General features: G+C 31.4%; 2 protein-coding genes across 3 annotated transcripts; both read right to left on the reverse strand.

Moving 5' to 3' along the window:
* Positions 1 to 3849: 3849 nt before the first annotated feature.
* Positions 3850 to 11864, reverse strand: LOC107429289 (phosphoglucomutase, cytoplasmic). Of its 2 annotated transcripts, none has more exons than XM_060813551.1 (17): positions 11705 to 11864; positions 11485 to 11614; positions 10334 to 10415; positions 9707 to 9762; positions 9325 to 9438; positions 9163 to 9225; positions 8461 to 8577; positions 8235 to 8335; positions 7884 to 7943; positions 7685 to 7784; positions 7394 to 7551; positions 7222 to 7317; positions 5371 to 5434; positions 5188 to 5269; positions 4910 to 5085; positions 4735 to 4811; positions 3850 to 4256 (listed from the first exon to the last, which is right to left on the reverse strand). In XM_060813551.1, exons 2-17 carry the CDS (start codon positions 11563 to 11565, stop codon positions 3950 to 3952), a joined length of 1734 nt encoding a protein of 577 aa, XP_060669534.1. In that variant the 5' UTR covers positions 11566 to 11614; positions 11705 to 11864; the 3' UTR covers positions 3850 to 3949. The 2 variants fall into 2 exon arrangements, with proteins under 2 accessions (XP_060669534.1, XP_060669535.1); XM_060813552.1 differs by having other exon boundaries at positions 11485 to 11609; positions 11705 to 11861.
* Positions 11865 to 16239: 4375 nt separating this feature from the next.
* On the reverse strand, positions 16240 to 18246 carry LOC107429283 (HMG-Y-related protein A). The gene is made up of 2 exons (XM_016039942.4): positions 17193 to 18246; positions 16240 to 17060 (listed from the first exon to the last, which is right to left on the reverse strand). Exons 1-2 carry the CDS (start codon positions 17262 to 17264, stop codon positions 16572 to 16574), a joined length of 561 nt encoding a protein of 186 aa, XP_015895428.1. The 5' UTR covers positions 17265 to 18246; the 3' UTR covers positions 16240 to 16571.
* Between the last annotated feature and the right edge of the window lie 252 nt (positions 18247 to 18498).

Below are 18498 nucleotides of genomic sequence, written 5' to 3' on the forward strand. Positions count from 1 at the left end.
AATTGATATATATTTATATATATGTATATATGTATATATGGTCATGTATTATTAAGCAATTAATTAAATAAGATTAAAAGAATAAAAAAGATCATCCGGAAAGTGACTAGACAATGTCACAGTCATGCTGACTAATTATTCACATTATCAACAAGGATATGCATATATGTATATATATTTCTGACAATGCTTTTCTGCTGGATAACCTACGTCAGATTATTGTTTTATGCTGATTTCAGAATTAAACCAAACCCATCTTGTAAAATTTTCAAAACTTTTGGGTTTCTCCTAAGTAGCCTCCCTCATGAAATTAGCTAGAGAAAACAATAGAAGAGCGTACTTTTGACATTTGACAAAGATTTTCTGACACGTTATCTTGAATCTTGAATAGAAATTGAAAAAAGTTATATAAATAAAGTCATATACATCGTTATTATAAGTAAGAAAAGTTATAAGTAATTAAGGTCCTAATTTATACACCATTCTTAAAGGCATATGTGTTCACCGGTCAAAATAATATTTATATAGAATGACTCGACATGTTATACGTGCATGTTATTAATTTATATAATCTTACATTCAATTAATTTGCTAAGTTTAGTTTAATTTTCGTATAAGATATAATATTTCAAAGAAGATGTTCTTAATTAAATGGCAGAATGGGGCAAAGGCAATGCAGTGGAAGAACTGCTACATATATATATAGACATTTAAACCCATATATTCGAGTTTGGCTGACTAATTAGGCGATGAAAAGTAGAAAAATTTGCCTAGTAATTGGAACCCGTAGCTTTCTCTATGTTTTTTTCCGGGATCGGAAATATATATTACTACTCACTATGCCATCTCTTTGAAACTAAAAGTCAATTATATCTAACACATTTCGTTAGGTAAAACAATTGGTGTTGAGAGTTACAATATTTATTTCTTATTTCAAATATAAAATCAAATTATTTATGGATGTTTCAGCCAAAACAATGTTTATTGAACCAATCCAAAACATTGTTAACACTGACGTGCACTCTTTTATTAGCTTTTTTACTCGCCCCCTCTTTATCATTTTTTCTAGACATAGATATATACTAATTTTTGACATATCAAAACTAAATTTAATCAATCTGTTTAAGAAAAGAAGTGAAATTATTAAAAATGAATCAAATAAGATTAATTCAAACCATTTATATTTATTATTGGAAGATCGATGATTTAACTATTGGAATAAAAAGAAAAATTTATTGTAAATGATCAGAAAGAAATTATTAAAGAAGGATTTTAAATTAATTGAAAGACTGAAAAAATAAATGAACCCCAACTCTTTTTTCTTCTAGTAACAAAGCAACTTACATAAAAGTTTAATGTACTAGTATATGTGGGTTGTTAATTGAGATTTTCCAATTAGAAACCATTTATGTTTGTGATTGAAAGATCATGAATTTGATATACAACCAGCTAATTAATTGAGGTTTCTCAGTAGAGATTGATTGCACATAACCATTTTTTTTCTTTATTATTAGTATTATTATTATTTATATCCCTATATACACATTCTGAACCATATCCATAAATCTTTAATGCTTTTAAATTCTAATGGTCGTCCCCACAGAGCACGAGGGCTTATGTCCCAGCAAATACATAAAGTAGATGCTTAATATTCAACAAAATACCATATAAATTTGTCACGATTAACCCTGTCCTTGAAAATTAATTTTTGCTAATTAAAGGGCAAAAAAATGTATATTAATAATCCCTTCCTGATAAGAATAAAAGTCGGCCAAGCAAAGGAGTTGCTTTCCCTGTAGCTGCCATAAGATGGCTTTGTCCAATAGAAAGCTGTCTAACGAAGATGAATGACACCCACTCTTGGGCTCAAAATTTATTAAAAAATAATTTGTGATACAAGTACTTTACAAGAGCCCCTACCATATCCATTAAACTCCCATATATTCATAATTAACAAGTAAAAATTCAAACATATAAATAATTTTTGAGAGTACCGCTCAAATAGACCTTTATACTTTAGAGATGCAACTTGAAATGAGTGTAAATCACAAAATTTTGTGATCAAATTAAGTTCATCCCTGGCCAACCATCCTTATATATATGATTAAAAGTTTTGGTTATAAATAATTAAATGTATTTTTTACCGTACGAAATGTTATTAGTTTTTGTACAACTAATTTTATATGAGATCAATCTTCAAAGTTTATGTAATAATTAATATATGATTTTTTTTTCTTTTGGAAAAAATTATATTATGCAATATGGTTTAATTAATCTTGAACATAATGTAGTCATCGTTTTTTTTTTTTTTTTTTTGATACCACGTCATTTTAGTTTGATTATGTGGTCGTGGTTGGACGAAAAAAAGTCAAAAAAAATATAAAAAAAAATTTATGTGGTTGTGACCCATGTATGGAGGATTGTTGAAACAGACCTAAATAATATTCTATAAATGAATGGTGTTAACTAAATCTCAGAAGAAGAAAATAATTAATTGCTAAAATTGATTTCCCAGTATATAACTTTTGTGAGATTCCTGTCCAAACTGACGTGATCTATAACGTTTAGTCGCCGTCATACGAACAAAAATTAGTCGTAATGTTGAAATTATACAGCTTGCTTTGCAGAGATAGAAAATGACCAAAATAATTTAGACAAAGCACTTTAATTGAAAAAGATAGGATTATCTGTACTACTAATTCCTTTAAAAGTATACAATTTATATATAATCGGTAAAAATAATAGATGGATTAAGGTTATAATCCGTTACGTGCAAGAAATTCTACCAAATTCAAAGATATAAAGGAAATTTTGTGTTAAGATTATCTTAAGAAGGTTGGACAGGCTTATCATAGATCTATCCAATAATAACATGTCTTTCTGGCATATATTACTTTCTAAACTTATCTAACTAGTGGTGCTACTCCGATATATATATATATATATATATACACATCTTACTCTCTTAGATTAATATTCATACTTTTAAAACTACTAGATCACAATAAAATTAATATTTAAAATTTTAAAAATTATTAAAAATTTAATATCATATTAAAATTCTATTTAAGAAAAATAAAATTTGTAGGATCCACTTATTAATATATATAATTTTAAACTTAATCTTTATACAATTTAAATCTTGAAAAAAGAATATTTCATGTTAATTCTTATATTCAAAGTATTATTTGAACATGACTATACCTATATATCCCAAAATAAACTTTAAAAAAAGGTAGATTTATTCTTAAAAAAATTTTAAAAAGATAGAGTTAAAGTATATATATTTTTTTGTACTTATAATATGTTTTTATATGTTAACTTTAAAATAAATTAATAAAAAAATATTGGTAATTGTTTTTTTAATTGTTTAAGAAATTATAAATGACATAATTATTTTTTAGAAGGAAATTAAATATATTAATAAGCTTGTATAAAGGAGATTAGTTTGTCATAAAGCTATTCATTAATTTAGATTTTAATTATATTGAATTTAAAAATGAACAAATTATATAACATATGTTATTATTAAATCCATCCTGCGAAATAGTCTCTCTCATCTAACAGTATTTTAATTATGAATAAGCTAAAATAATCTATGATAGGCCGTATTTATTGAATTTCTAAAATGAAAAAGGAAAATAAAGTGTTAAAAGGAAAAAATCAACATGCATGGTCAAGGAAGCATGATATATCATATATTGCTGATCAAAGCGACAATGTGAAAAAGAGAATCGTACATGAAGAGTAGTACTGGAGTACCATATGGTGAAAGACCAAAAGACTCAGCAATATAACAAGGTCAACCTATTAAGGAATTCTGAACCCTTATGGCATTTCAAGGAAGAATAAAAAAGAATAAATGAATTAGATTAAATGAGTTCCAATAAGAGTAACTATGATGGACAATTCTGCATATGCTATTGGTCTATAGTCTATACCAAAAGTTTCATAGCAAGTCTAAGGGAAGGATGTCTAAAAGAAACAAAGAATCAACCAAGCCAATCATGAGAATTAACATCAGCTCCTTAACAAAAATAACAGCTGCAAACTCTCCCAGATTAAAATCATTAGCGAAAGCCGCTAAACTACTAACACCCGGTGCTTTCATAATGAAACTCACCAATCGAGATCCATCCTCAAACAAGTATCTAATACCCTGGTGCTTCGAGATGGAACCATCAACAGGATCTTTGTATTCAAATTCATCACCATGGACAACCTTAGAAACATCTTTACGGATGCCACTCACAATCCTGTATCAATAGCAGTAAGTTCGTCAAGACAAAATATCAAAACAATTTGACAACTAGGCATCATGATGTCAAAAATGAAAACAGATGTAGACACATGAAAGCTGATTGCTAATTCCAAATCCTTCTCAATACAAAGTCACTAAGTTCGCCATTCATCAAAGCTCATCCCATAAAAGGTCAGACCGCCAAAAGACAAAGACCTGTTTGAACTTCTCATTAGACAAAATAGGCTTCATAACTCACCCATATTATGATGACATCCCTCCCAAAAAATAAAAGGGGACGTTTATCAAAAAGTTCGCTTGATAGAAAGACAAAAACATAAGAACCCTAATGCCTCCTATGGAACACAGGATAGGGCTAAATTTGATATTAAGAATAGGATTGATTGGGAGACATAAATATTATAGTGGAATTACCAGAAAAAAAAAAAAAAAAAAAAAAAAAAGAAAGATACAAAATGGCATAATAAACATACCCATTTACATCAGCAAGGGAAGATTGCAGTTGGACCAAATATGCCATTAGTTTCTTTGCTGCTTCCGCATCCACATTCTACAAGAAACAATTTGAAAAAGTAAATAAATAAATAAACAATAATACAACGTTCATGTTACTGAACAGAAGATCAAAACACTAATTTAATACCACACCTCATAGTCATATCTAGTATAATAATGACGACCATAGGTAGCCCAATGTTGGCGCACTATGTCTTCAACAGTCACAAGCTTTCCCCCACCAAGGTTTTCCTTATTTTTGTGAGCAAGAATAGACAACCAAGCCAAAACAGCCCATATCCCATCTTTCTCTCGAATGTGGTCCGAGCCTGTCCAGCGACAAAAAAATCAGAATGTGAACAGTTTATAAGCTTCCATTCATTCCAGGCACTTATTTTAATTACTTGAAAAAAAGAAATGTAAAAACTAACCAGTTCCAAAACTTTCTTCACCACAAATAGAACATAATCCAGCGTCCATCAAATTACCAAAATATTTCCAGCCAGTGGGTACCTTGCATTAGTAGTAAAAAGATAAATTTTCAATCCCAGCAGCAAAGGACTAATACCATTTTTAAGTTGGAATAGAAATAAAATAGTTGAACCAAAAACTACCTCAAAAAATTTCAAATTCAAATGTTTAGCTACGACGTCAAGGGCAGCAGATGTAGGCATGCTCCTACAAGTGGCAAAGTCAAAGTACAATAGATTAAATACAGTTAGGAATGAGATATCTTCGAATGGGACACATTGCATACTCGAGCAAAACAGGAGATAAACCTGTATATATGACTTTGAAATTTGAGTGTGGCCTTAAAATGATAATAATAGAAGCTAGGATATTGTATCAATTCACATCAACACAAACAATCAATAGCCCAATAATGATAACTTTTCTATCACCAAACTCTCTTTTTCTCCATTTCTCACACTGTCCACCAGTATAATTTCTTCACCTCTAGTGGTTAGTGATCGTAGCTACTTGTAAACCATCCTAGAAAAGTACATGTTATGATAAGGACTAATGCATTTTCCCAGTGGTTTTTTCCAACTCCAGTTTAAAAATGCAGGGGCCAAGACCCAGTTAAGCATGAAGTTTGAAACCTGAGTGATGGAGAACGATGGAAATCACATAGGATTATAATTACTAATATGATTTTTAAGATTTTAATATTATTATGTTCATTAGGTTTTTTTTATTATTATTAATTTAGTTTCCTTTAGGTTTATTATTTGGTTTCCTAATTTATCTAGATTTCTTATTATTTTAGTTTTCTAATGTTATTAGGTGATTTTATTATAAATAGGGATTTTTATAACTCTTTTCAGTAGTTGATAATATAAATATTTTTATGAGAGTTATCTCTCTGGTTTTGTATGATGCAAACCAAACTTAGGTGTGATGCCTAGGGATTTTAGGAGTGATTCCAGTTTTCTTTCCCTTTCCCTTCCCACCCGTCCTACATCAGTTTGGTATCAAAACCAGGTTCCAACCCTCGCGCATGAACAGTACCCACGTAAACAATAACCTTGCGTGAACAGTATCTCTACGTGAACAGTGAACAGTGTCTGCGATCAGATTGTTTCTTTGGCTTAAAGAATCATGACCATGCGATCTGGAAAGAGTTTTAGAGGCAAAATAGCTGACAATCAATTTGAAGAACTATTTATTCGTATGGTAGAACAAGTAGAATCTCTTACTGTTCAGGTTAGTAATATAGAAACTCGGGTTAGCAATATTGAAGCACAGATCACATAGTATTATAATTACTATTATGATTTTTAAGATTTTAATATTATTATGTTTATTAGTTTTTTGTTTATTATTAATTTAGTTTCCTTTAGGTTTATTATTTGGTTTCCTAATTTAACTAGTTTCTTATTATTTTAGTTTCCAAATGTTATTAGGTGATTTTATTATAAATAGGGATTTTTGTAACTATTTTCAGTAGTTGATTAATAATACAAATGTTTTTATGAGAGTTATTTCTCTGGCAAACCAAACTGTGATGCTTAGGGGTTTTAGGAGTGATTCCTAAAAATTGTTCTGGTGTGATGCTAGAACCTATCTTTTAATTTTCAGTTTTCTTTCCCTTCCCACCCGGTCCTCAGTTTTCTTTCCCTTCCCACCCGTCCTACGTCACTGAGGTTTCACAATTTTTGTACAAACTGACTACAAAATGAAAGTTGATGTAGTTATATGCTAATCACCAACAATACCATATATAGCAAAAAGATGGATCTTGAACATGCTAAAAAGATTATAATACCTTAAGTCCTGAGTGACGCAATGAGGATACCTATTTATTTAAGTAAAATAAATGCTCCTTAGACATGCAAGCCCATGTTAGAGGGCATATTATAAATTTCACATATCAAAATTTATTTTTCCAAATCTTAAAAAACCAAGCTTTTATACACTTGGCTTCATCCGCACAGAGAGAGGAGAGGAGAGGAGAGGAGAACCTGGCAACTCCCTTCAAACCGGCAGAGAAGTATGGGATGGCATCAACTGCATTTGCAGCAATTATGGCAACAGAATCCGATGGAGTAACAAAAAACCTGATTATGCATGAGAAGTTAAAAATTGAAGCCATAGCCTCATAGACAAGAATTATTCCACTTACACGAATAATACCTTTTCCCAAGGATCATGTTACGATCTGCATCACCATCAGAAGCAGCACCAAATTCTGGGGGCTCATCTTGAGTGCCTGATTTTCCCAATCCCATTCGAGCAACCAACTCTTTGGCATAAGTCAGATTGGGATCTGGGTGTCCTCCTCCGAAATCCTCCTGTTTGGATGAGGTCATCATAAATAAATGCATACCATGTGTGAATCATTAGGGAACAAGAGACTGCAGGCTAAATGTTGATATCAAACCCAAAAAAACACAAAAAAAATGAAAGTATAAAACTTCACAAAACCTTGGGTGTGCAGTTCAGTAAAGAGCTTTCTTGTGCACCAAGCTCTTCTACAAAAATGCATTTTGCATAAGCCCCACCAACTCCATGCAGTGCATCATAGCTTTAACATCACAACACAGATAGGTCACAGCATGTAATGAATTCTGTATGTGCCTGAGTGAATTTTCCAGTAAAATGCAAAAGGAAGCTATCTCAATACCAGAATGAGAATTTAGGAGATGACAGCAGCTTCCGGATAGATTCAAAATCGAAAATTGACCTGCAAATATTAGACTGGTTAACAAAAAGAAAGAAAATTGAACTCCTTGAAAACATCATGAATACCATGTTAATGAGATAGATAATAATTAACTTTGACGTAAGAGTACATAAATCCAATAGCAAAGGAAAGAAACATCATCTAATAAACTTTGCAGCATACAATCAACAAGTGCAAGTATACAACGCCCCCAAAAAGCACTATATAGCAGCCCTTAGAGTTGTTGCAGCAGAATAACTTCACTCTATAAGAGTCAAAGTATGTAAAAACGATCCTGTAGGGAAAGCTTACTTCATCAGTTTCAGATAATCACTTGCTGAATCAAAAACCTCAACATCAAATTGTCCTTCAGGGCCCGTAAAGTTTGTTACACCTGGTGTGGTGATATCTACCTGGCATATAAATTGAAAATTGCAACGAAAGAATAGATTTCATGAAACTAGAAACACAGCACTCTTGAAGCCATTTAAAAAACAGAATAAACAACAGACGATGGTTGTTAGGATGGAAGCAATACATCAGGTAGATCTGCAATTAAGTACTCCTTTATTGTTTTTGTGTTCTCATAGATCTTGTCTGTGATGGCCTCTGGAGCAGGTCCACCATTTTCCATGTTGTATTTAATCCCAAAATCCTACAATAGATAAAGACAACAAAAGCTAACCATTAACAAATCAATATCTGTGCGCTATTTCCTTGTTCAGACAGCATATTTAACATGTGTTTCTCCTTGTTCAACATAAACTGATATTTTTCATATCTTTCCTTTCCCATAAGTATATTCTGATTCATGGGAACAACTTGTACTAGCTAACCCATGGAAACACTGCCACAGTTGACATATATTTGAAAATAGATCTTTTGATTGCCAATCATGCAGTTAATTCAATTTGATCAAATCATAGTTAAGCGTATTTTATAACTATCCAGCAAATCTTATATTGCATATAGATTATTTTATAATTATTCAACTAGAAAAATGTTAAAAGGAATTCCCTTAGACAGAGAGAACTGCATATCTTAAAAATTCATTATCACTAACTGTAAAGAAGAATACCAAGGAAGCAATAACTGTGTTTATATACATGCAGCCACAAAACCTATTAGTGAAGTGGCTTTCCATTGTCAGTTCTGTGATTCCAAACATTGAAATGGATATCAATCTATAACATATTAAGAGGAAAAAGAAACAGAAGAAGAACTAACAAATATCTTGTACCTCATGAGGACCGCCTGGATTGTGACTTGCTGTCAATATAAAAGCGCCTGTCGCCTTGGATCCCTGATATGAAGTTCAAAAATATGAATTTATAAACCAGTTTCATAATATGAAAAGGGAGAGGCAGTGAAAGGACTTGATCGTTGAGATAATACAACTTACATCAGCTCCAACTCTTTCACGTATAACAGCTGACACAGCAGGTGTTGACAGCAAACCATTTTGACCAACCCAAATACGTCTTACTCCATTGGCTGCAGACATCTTAGTTATGATCTGCAATTCAAAACTTATACAAAGTTAATATATTTCATTTTTATCACAAACCATACTCTGCAAATGATATGAATTATAAGCGGTAACCCTGTTTCCTCCACCACTCTCTTTAATGATTAAATTAGGATTTTAGAAAGAAACAAGTACTCCAGTAATTCTAAGCCACCGTAGATTACAACTTGGTTAAGCAGAATTGCCAGTAAAAGCAAAAGTTGAAGGAGTTGTTTATGATTTGTGTCTATTAGAAACAATGTAGAACATGAATTACCTGAATAGCATCCTTTGAATAGTAACGGCCATCACCAGATACAACAAGTGTGGCTCCTACACAAATGTATAACAAAAATTAGAAGAAGACACTAAAGGAACACAAATCCAGTTGATAAGTAGAAAGAGATATAAATTAAACAGATCCATAAACTAAACCAAGAATTTTATTTTTATTTTTTTTAATGAAAGCATCAATAATAAAATAGAGAAGTCAACTACATATCCAGTATGATTTTTTAAGACTTTAAAACTTTGTAAATGTATTCTCATAAAAATTGTGTTATTACCTAAATTGTTAGATTACTCCATATCAGGCAGACGAAGACAACCCAAAAAAAATAGTTTGAATGAGTTTTTTGAAAGCTGAACCAGCATAATATGTTTTCCCCAAAAAAAACAATAATAATAAGGTTTCCATTTCTTGAGTGTTTGAGGTGCATCTGAATTTGTAAAATAAGGCTAGTCAAGAAGTAAGGCACTACCAACCTCAAGTCACCCAAGGTTAGCAACTTAGCCCCAACACACCTTACCAAACCTAACTATATTCTGAAATAATAGAAATGAAAATCACTACTAAAAATAAATAAATAAATAAATACTAGAAAGAACATGGATAGCATCCCACCTCTAACTTTATCTGCTGAAAGGGCATTGAATGTTGATTGAACAAAATTGTGCAAGTAATTTGGTTGAGTGAAAACTTTAACCTGAAAAAGACCCGTCACCACATAATTATTATATAAAATGAAACAGAAACAATAGCAATCTCAGGTGAATTACCAAGCAAGAAAAAGGCATAGATTTCCATGATCAAAACTCTTCATTCATAGTGTTTGATGACATAATGAAAACTTAGAATCAAGAATACCAATTTCATTAAATGTGCTCAAAGTAAGGAAGCAATAAGTCCTATTGCCTTAGTATTAAGAAAATGAACCAATACCATGTTGATCAAACCATCTTGCCAAACAGAACATCTGTGCTGTTTTTTGAGTTGTGAGATTGACAATTCAAAATTATAGTACACAATTAGACTATTTAGGTATACAAGCATAGGTTAATAAGCAACCAAAGTCATTTAACTAAAATATATAGAACTAACATTGATTAAGCTGTTTATATATGACAGAAATAACACCTAGATCTGATAAGAAATAAAAACTACACTACTACACAAAAATCCCATCTACTGCAGAACCAGACCGTGCAATTTGATTTTAAGATGATCAATCAATCATTATTTACCGTCCGAAAATATAATATGAATTCTTTTTTTAAATATATAATGCATTGCTATAATGACTCAGAGTATTCGTATCATACAAAATGAACAAAAATACGATATCTTTATTTTATTTTTATTTTTATTTCACCTTGAGGATTGAATGCTATCTAATCGAGGTAAAACCAAAATCAATTTCCAACTAAAAACTAATTAAACCTCGCTGATCACAAACCACTTAAGAGTAACTGTTCCCAGTGCTAATAAGTAAGAAACAATTCATCGAGCAACTAATTACACTAAATCCGAGATCAGAAGTCGCCGCGAAACGAAACGATCAGATCCAGTATAGATCAGAAAGAAACAATTTGATTACGATACAGCGATCCACTAACAGCACAAACATCAATAATCCAATTTCGACAAAATTCAATCCAAAAAAATAATTGCGAAAATGAACAAACGCAATAGATCCAGCTACGAAATTCGATAAATTAACAGAAGAAGCTGGACAGATTGAACAATAAATTGAAAGAGAGAAGAGGAATAGAAACCTTCTTGCGAAGACCAGAAGTGCCAGGCTTTTGGCCATCGAAAGGCTTGGTATCAACCTTGGAAACCTTGAAAACCACCATTTTTTTCTTTTTTTTCTTTTTCTTTTTCTTCACTCCTACAGTACCTAAACTGAGAAATGAGAGCCAACAAATTAAATAAATAAAAAGAGAGAGCCAAATGACGAGTGGATTATTGGAGGTCGAGGAAAAGGTGGCCAACCTTGAAGAAGACGAGTGTCCTTGTTTTTTTTCAAAAGAGAGCGAGGAAGGAATTGAGAGTATTGAAGGACTTTTAAAGGAAAGAAAGGAAAAGAAAATGAGGTGGGAGAATATTACAAAGAATGAGATTGAGTTTATGCGATAAGCATTTTTAAACGCCTTCTCTCCACGTATTGGTTTTTTTTTTTTTTTTTTTTTTTTTTTTTGGTTTTTTGGGCTTTTGACATTTTGTCCTTCCGATGATTTTTTAACGGCAGTTTTTGAGCGAAACTGACACCCAACGAACACTTGAGAGCGATTCCCACGCTTCTCTTCTGCTTTGCCTTTGTTTCTTCTCGGATCTTCTTTTTTGAAATAAAATAAAATAAAATGAAATTACTTTACTCAGAATCCTACCTGAAATTCTTTGCATCCAAACGAATAAATAAATTTAATTCGTTAGCTAAAAAAAATCATGAATGTTCAATAGAATGATTAATGTATCGGATTTCTTTTCATTTCTATGAAAAGTTTAGATAGTATTTTTTTATTCTTATTAACGTCAAAGAATATTTATTTTTATGAAATAAAATAAAATCAAATTTTTTATTTCATTGGATTGTTTGAATCCGCTCTAGAAAATGACGTCGATTATGAGGAAATATTTTAAGAACCATGGTTTTGTCTTTCTAAGTTTGATATTGTTTTCTTAAAAACAAAAAAAGTTCAAAATTGTTACTGTGATTGGGAGACCATTTTGAATCACCACTAATATTAAAACAAATCAAACAATATATATCAAGCATATTCTTTAATAAAATACAAAATATTGTCAGTAATATCACTTCTTCTTTCTTATTTTTTATGGAAACTTTTAAATATATATATATATATATATATATATATATATAATTATTTGTTCTTAAATATGATCATTAACTGTCGGATCCATATACCATTTAATATATAAATGGTTGTCTTAAAACAATTTATGTTCTTAAATTATATTTTTAAAATAAAAATTAATATATAATTAAATTCAATCAGTTATATCAGTAATAGTTCAATAGTGATCATCATTTGATAAATAGTAAAACTCATAAAAAATTAAAAAAACACACACATTTATAAAAAGGAAATTAAATGCCAATAACATAAAAACATGATAGTGACAATCGTAAGTTTAAAATTTACAGTGCTCTAAAATTGAAAGTCAAATTTTATTATATTTTAGTATTTTTGTGTGTTTGGCAATGACAATTATTGTTCTAATATACAAGTAATTTTTGTTTTTAAAAAGTGCTATTATTTATATATACTTAAATAATTTTTTTCATTTGTATTTTTGAATTTACAAGTTCTTATATATAGATATAAATAATATATTAACTAAGATGAATCTTATTTGTATGAATTTCATTTAAAAACTTATGATTGACAATAAAACAATTTCATTAAGTTGTTTTTGTTGGATAATTGTGTTACTACCAATAATATTTGGTAGTTAATTTCAAATGCTTTATTCTTACTTATACCTAATATGATGACAATGAAAGAAAAAAAATTCAAAGAATCTTACATATGTCTAAGAAAGCACGAATCTATTATAAAGTTATGGATTCTAAATATGCAATTGCGAATCTGCCACAATCCTCATCTCCAGGGCAGAAAACTTTTACTCAATACACCAAATTATTGAGGAGCTTTGTCACCAAATGTAACAATATTTTTAAAACTAAAAATAAAAATAAAAAAGGAAGAAGAAAGTACAATTTTCCTTTTCTTTGTCAATTGTCATACTTCTAATAAAAATAATATTAAAAAAAAGTCAGTTGTGGATGGACTCTTGGGGTCTATTGAAATAAAATGAAAAATTAAACAATTGAATGTATAATTTTAAAAATAAAAGAGCAGTCTTTAATCATGTTACAACAAATATTTAACTTTTTTCTTTACCTAATATAGTTTCGAAAATAAAAAAAGAATTAATTATTGGAAAAGCAATTTGATGTTTTCAAAAAATGAAATAAATTATTTTAATACATGAACAAAGCTGTTTAACACAAAAATTAAAATGAAAATTCCCTCAACTTGGACTTGGGATTAAAGGGTTAAAAACACAAACAAATCAAAATTGGGATACCAATCACGTGGTGAGGCAATGGAAGTGACACGAAGACAGGCCATGGAAAGGAATTGTGATTTTTATGCACCGAAAATGTTCCTGTTCTGCAACCACCTCATCATCAAGAAGCGTTACACTGCTTGAGCGGCCAATCATAGAGCGACAGTGCACGTGGTATATACTACTTTGGGTAGCTTTTACACTTTCACTCGGAAAAACTTATCCCAATATACTATACTTCTAGCTTATACGGTGAAAATAGAATTTAACTCGTCAAAACAGAAAAGGAAAAAGAAAAAAGTAGAGGGAGAACCTTTAAATCTTTAACCTTTTAGTCATGCGCAGAATAATCAAAGTCTTAAACTCTGTTAAATTTTATGATCAAGATAATAAAGGTTTATGGAAGCCATATATATATAAAAACATAAAAAATAAAAAATAAATTGTTTACATTTTTTTTTTTGGGTAGATAAAACTATGTTTACTTTATACCCACCACATGGCCATATATATAGATGTTATTTCTAGGTCGGTCGTAGCAGATAATAAGCTCCACCTGTGTATTATGTGTGTGTGTGTGTGTGTATATATATATATATATATATTTTGTAAGATAGTATTATGTATTCTAATCTAAAGGAGAAAAACTTAAAAAAACAAAAAACAAATACAGGAGAGGATTTCACCCAATCTTGGTCAAATGATTTCAATGGCTAAACATTGGCCAAGCTTTCAAATACTCCACATGAGTATTGAATTTGAATTACATATACTATGCATTTTATTGCCAATCTATACTCTGCATTTAAATTAATTTATATGATAACTCATTAAGAAAATTAACATGTTTTGATAAAATAAATTGTGTACATTTACCCTTCTTCATTTTATTTTTTTTACATAGTCTGAACATTTGCTTTCACGTGTTTTTAACTTCTTTGTGTATATATGAAAAATCATAATACAGTTTAATTGCTTTTTTTTGGAGGGTTTTAATTGCTTGTAGTTGTTATTATTATCATTATTATTGCTTGCAGTTGAAGTTGTTTATGAGCATCACTATATATATATATATATATATATATTTATACATATATTCATGAATTTTCGTGATTTAAGACAGGTTTATCATTTTCAACTAAGGTTATATATCTATAAAATAATAAATCTAAAGGACTAGTAGTTATCAATCAGCTAGTGGAATATAGCTAGAAACTATTTCTTATTAAATTGCAATTCTGAACCCATATTTTGCTTAGTTTTTCATAACAGATCCTTCATATGACTTGTACAATTTTTTTTTTTTTTTTTTGGGGTTACATACATCTTCTATTATTCACAACAAATTGAATTTGTAATTGGAAATCTATGGTCTATTATATAACTTAAGGGGAAAAAAATTGATAGAAGACCTTAAAATGCAGTTAATCATTCTGAACGATGCAGTGTCTATATGTAAACAATAATATTAAAGTTGAAATCCTCATATACCGCATTAATAAATAATAATAATAAAAAAAGCCACATGCCTGTGCACACAGACAAGAAAAGTTACTCATGAGAGTTTAATTAATAATATAACGCAAGACCTTCCATGGAGGGAGAAAAACTTGTGTGCAACAATGAGTACCATGTCATTTCTAATTAATTTTATTAATTATGTACCATACAAATTCAATAATTTAGAATCATGAACAGTGTCATATAATGATAAAATAAAATACAAACCCTGTAAAATATGTATTGAAGGCCTTTTATGAGTAGTCCACCATATATCTATTACACGTAACAATGATTATATATAAGTTTTTGCTATGGGAAGAGCTTCTATAACATTGTCCTTGTAAAATTGCTAAAACTGATTTAAACAAAAACAAAAGAAAAATTAGAGAAGATTGCTCATTGCTGAGATCTCTAATTTTAATTTTGTTTTACTTTACTTCTTTAATTAAAAGCTGTCATACAGAACCTGTAAAGCCGCTACTATTGGTCTATTCAAATATGAGTTAAGCTAAAATTACAAGCATGCCATCCATACCAAAAAGCATGGTTATAAAATTTGCACATTATTAGTACCTGTAAAGCTTTCCACATGATAAATTCAGGAAACAAAAAGCTTATCTAAAACATTTAAACAAAAAAAAAAAAAAAAAGGCGCTTAAAGCACTTTCATCTACTTTTTACCGTTTAATTTTAACTCAAATCCACCAAGCAAGCTGTTCCTAAAAAGACCAACCCAAACAAAGTGAAAAAAATAATAATACTAAAAAAAATTCTAATTCCTCAAAACCCAACTGACTTAAAAAGTGTCAAATTGAAGTAAATTTTAAAAAAGCAAAAAACAAAATAAAGCAAAGTGGGATAAAGTAATCAGAATCAGTCTCGTTTTAACTTTTTTTTCTGGGTTATTAGAGAGAGAAAAAAGGCAAAAATAAGAAAAAAGCCTAAACAGCCGCTGAACAATTTACATTGCAATTACAGTCAACATAAATGGAGAACCTCCAACCCACCACCCACATTACAAGTTACAACACCCAACCACATAATAGACAAACTAAATTTTTAAAACCCCAATTAAAAAAAAAATAAAAAGAAAAATAAAAAGAAAAATAAAAAGAAAGAAAAAAAAAATAAAAAGGATAAGGATAAAGATAAAGCTAAAACATTAAATTAGTAGAAAACTAATACACCTAAAAAACAAGCCTAACGCTCTCTTTCTCTCTCTCTCTCTCTCTCGGTCGTAGTTTCTCTGAAAGCCTAAGAATCAACATCCCACCGGAGCCACCGCCGGCTTAACCTTCGGCGGCCTTCCTCTACCTCTCGGCACGCCATCCGGAGCCGCAGCTGGACTCGATGTCTTGACTTTCTTCGGTGGGCGTCCACGTGGCCTTCCGGACCCTGAGGAGGAAGAGGTCTTCTTCTTTGCAATCGATGTAGGAGCGAAAGGATCTATGGGCTTTGGAGGACGGCCACGTGGCCTCGGCGGTGACAGTACAGTTCCCGGAGGAAGTGGAACCTTGGGTTTTGGTGGACGGCCGCGACCTCTCTTGGGTGGGGCATTTGGGTCGGGTTTCATGTAGTTGTTCTTGACCAGAACCAGCTCTCCGTTCTGCTTCATCCTGTTGAGGTGGTGAGTGAGCAGAGTCGTGTGAGCTGCCGGTAGATCTCCGTAGGTGGACTCTATGTGCTTCGAAATGGCCGACTTGTTAGAGCCGTTCTTGTCGTTCAGGGACTCTATGGCCGTCATAATCATCTGCAAAAGAAAAAAACAAAAAAACAAAAAAAAAAAAATCAACAAAAAACCCAGCTGAAAATTAAGCAAATTCTCATATGCAAAACTCAAAGTGGAAAGTGCAGGAAAATGGACGAAAACTTTAGTGGGTACCTCTGGGTACTGAGGGAGAGAAGGAGCAGGTGGAGGAGGTGGAGGAGGGTTATTTGAGTTTTCGGTAGCCATGGAAGTTTGTTTGTTTTTTAAGAGAGAGAAAGTGAGTGTGTATGTGAGAGTGTGTGTGTTTTTTTTAGAGAGAGAGAGAGAGAGAGAGGGGGGGCACTGTTTGGTTTGGTGGGAAGTGGACGCACAGAGAGAGAGGGTAAAGGGGTGAGGAGGTTTTTAAAAGTGGGTTTTCTTCTGGATCGGATCGAAGGGATAAAAAAAAAAATAAAAAAAAAAAAACAAAAAAAAAAAGGAAGGAAGAAGATGAAATCCCCGTAGCCAGGACAATCCAACGGTTGGGGATTGCGAATTGGCGTGACGATCGGATGGCTGTCCTTTATCTATTTCAACATCACACGGATCGATGACGTGGATGGGACTCAATTTGGTATTTTGAACATTGTGTCATCTCAAGTTACGAAATTGCCCCTCATTTTGAATTTTTCCCATCTTTTGCATCCCCATAGGCGTTTCGGAACTCTACCCCTTTTGTTAGTTGACGTTCAGCAGTCCTCTCAGTTCCGTGCACCCTATCCGTGTCAAAATATTATTGGATAAAGCAGATGGAAAAGTCAGACTTTGGTCGAAGATTTCTGAAAATCAAAACGATCTTAGCCAGTAAAATATGGACATGACATCAATAGCTCCAGCGATCTCACTCCCTCACTCACTGTGGTGATATTCAGGGAGACCCAGATCCAGCATCCAAGTGCGGAAAGTGGGACCCGCTTTTGGGTTTATGTATTTCCCAAACACAGAGAGAGAGAGAGAGGGTACGATCATGTACGTGTGAGGAGGATGTGTTCCCCAGGACCAACATCTTTGCCACGTAGAAGTAAAAACCGAAATCTGGGGTGAGAGACGGTAAATTAGCGTTGACTTTGTGAAACAGAATAATCGTAGTCCACCAAGTAGACAATCTCAGCCTCCTAATTCTGCTGCAAAATTTAAAGCTTTTGATACTTAGCTAACACCGTACACCGTGATTCTATAATAAATCAGAAAATAGAGAACGATGTTCTTTCTGCTTGGTTTTTATATATATATATATAATTAAAAAAAATAATTTTAATTTTTATTTCGCGGTGATTAGAAACCTGACTCACTAGAACAAAGTGTTTTGACTGGTATGGTCTTGTCAAAGGTTTTCCCGTTTTCTTCTGTCCAAACGGATAGACATATGGATTATCCATATAGTTACAGTTAGATATTTACAATAGCGATTTTACAAATTGGACAACCATCACCCACTCAT

This window comes from Ziziphus jujuba, chromosome 12 (genome assembly GCF_031755915.1).
Source record: "Ziziphus jujuba cultivar Dongzao chromosome 12, ASM3175591v1".
NCBI classification, from domain to species: domain Eukaryota; kingdom Viridiplantae; phylum Streptophyta; class Magnoliopsida; order Rosales; family Rhamnaceae; genus Ziziphus; species Ziziphus jujuba.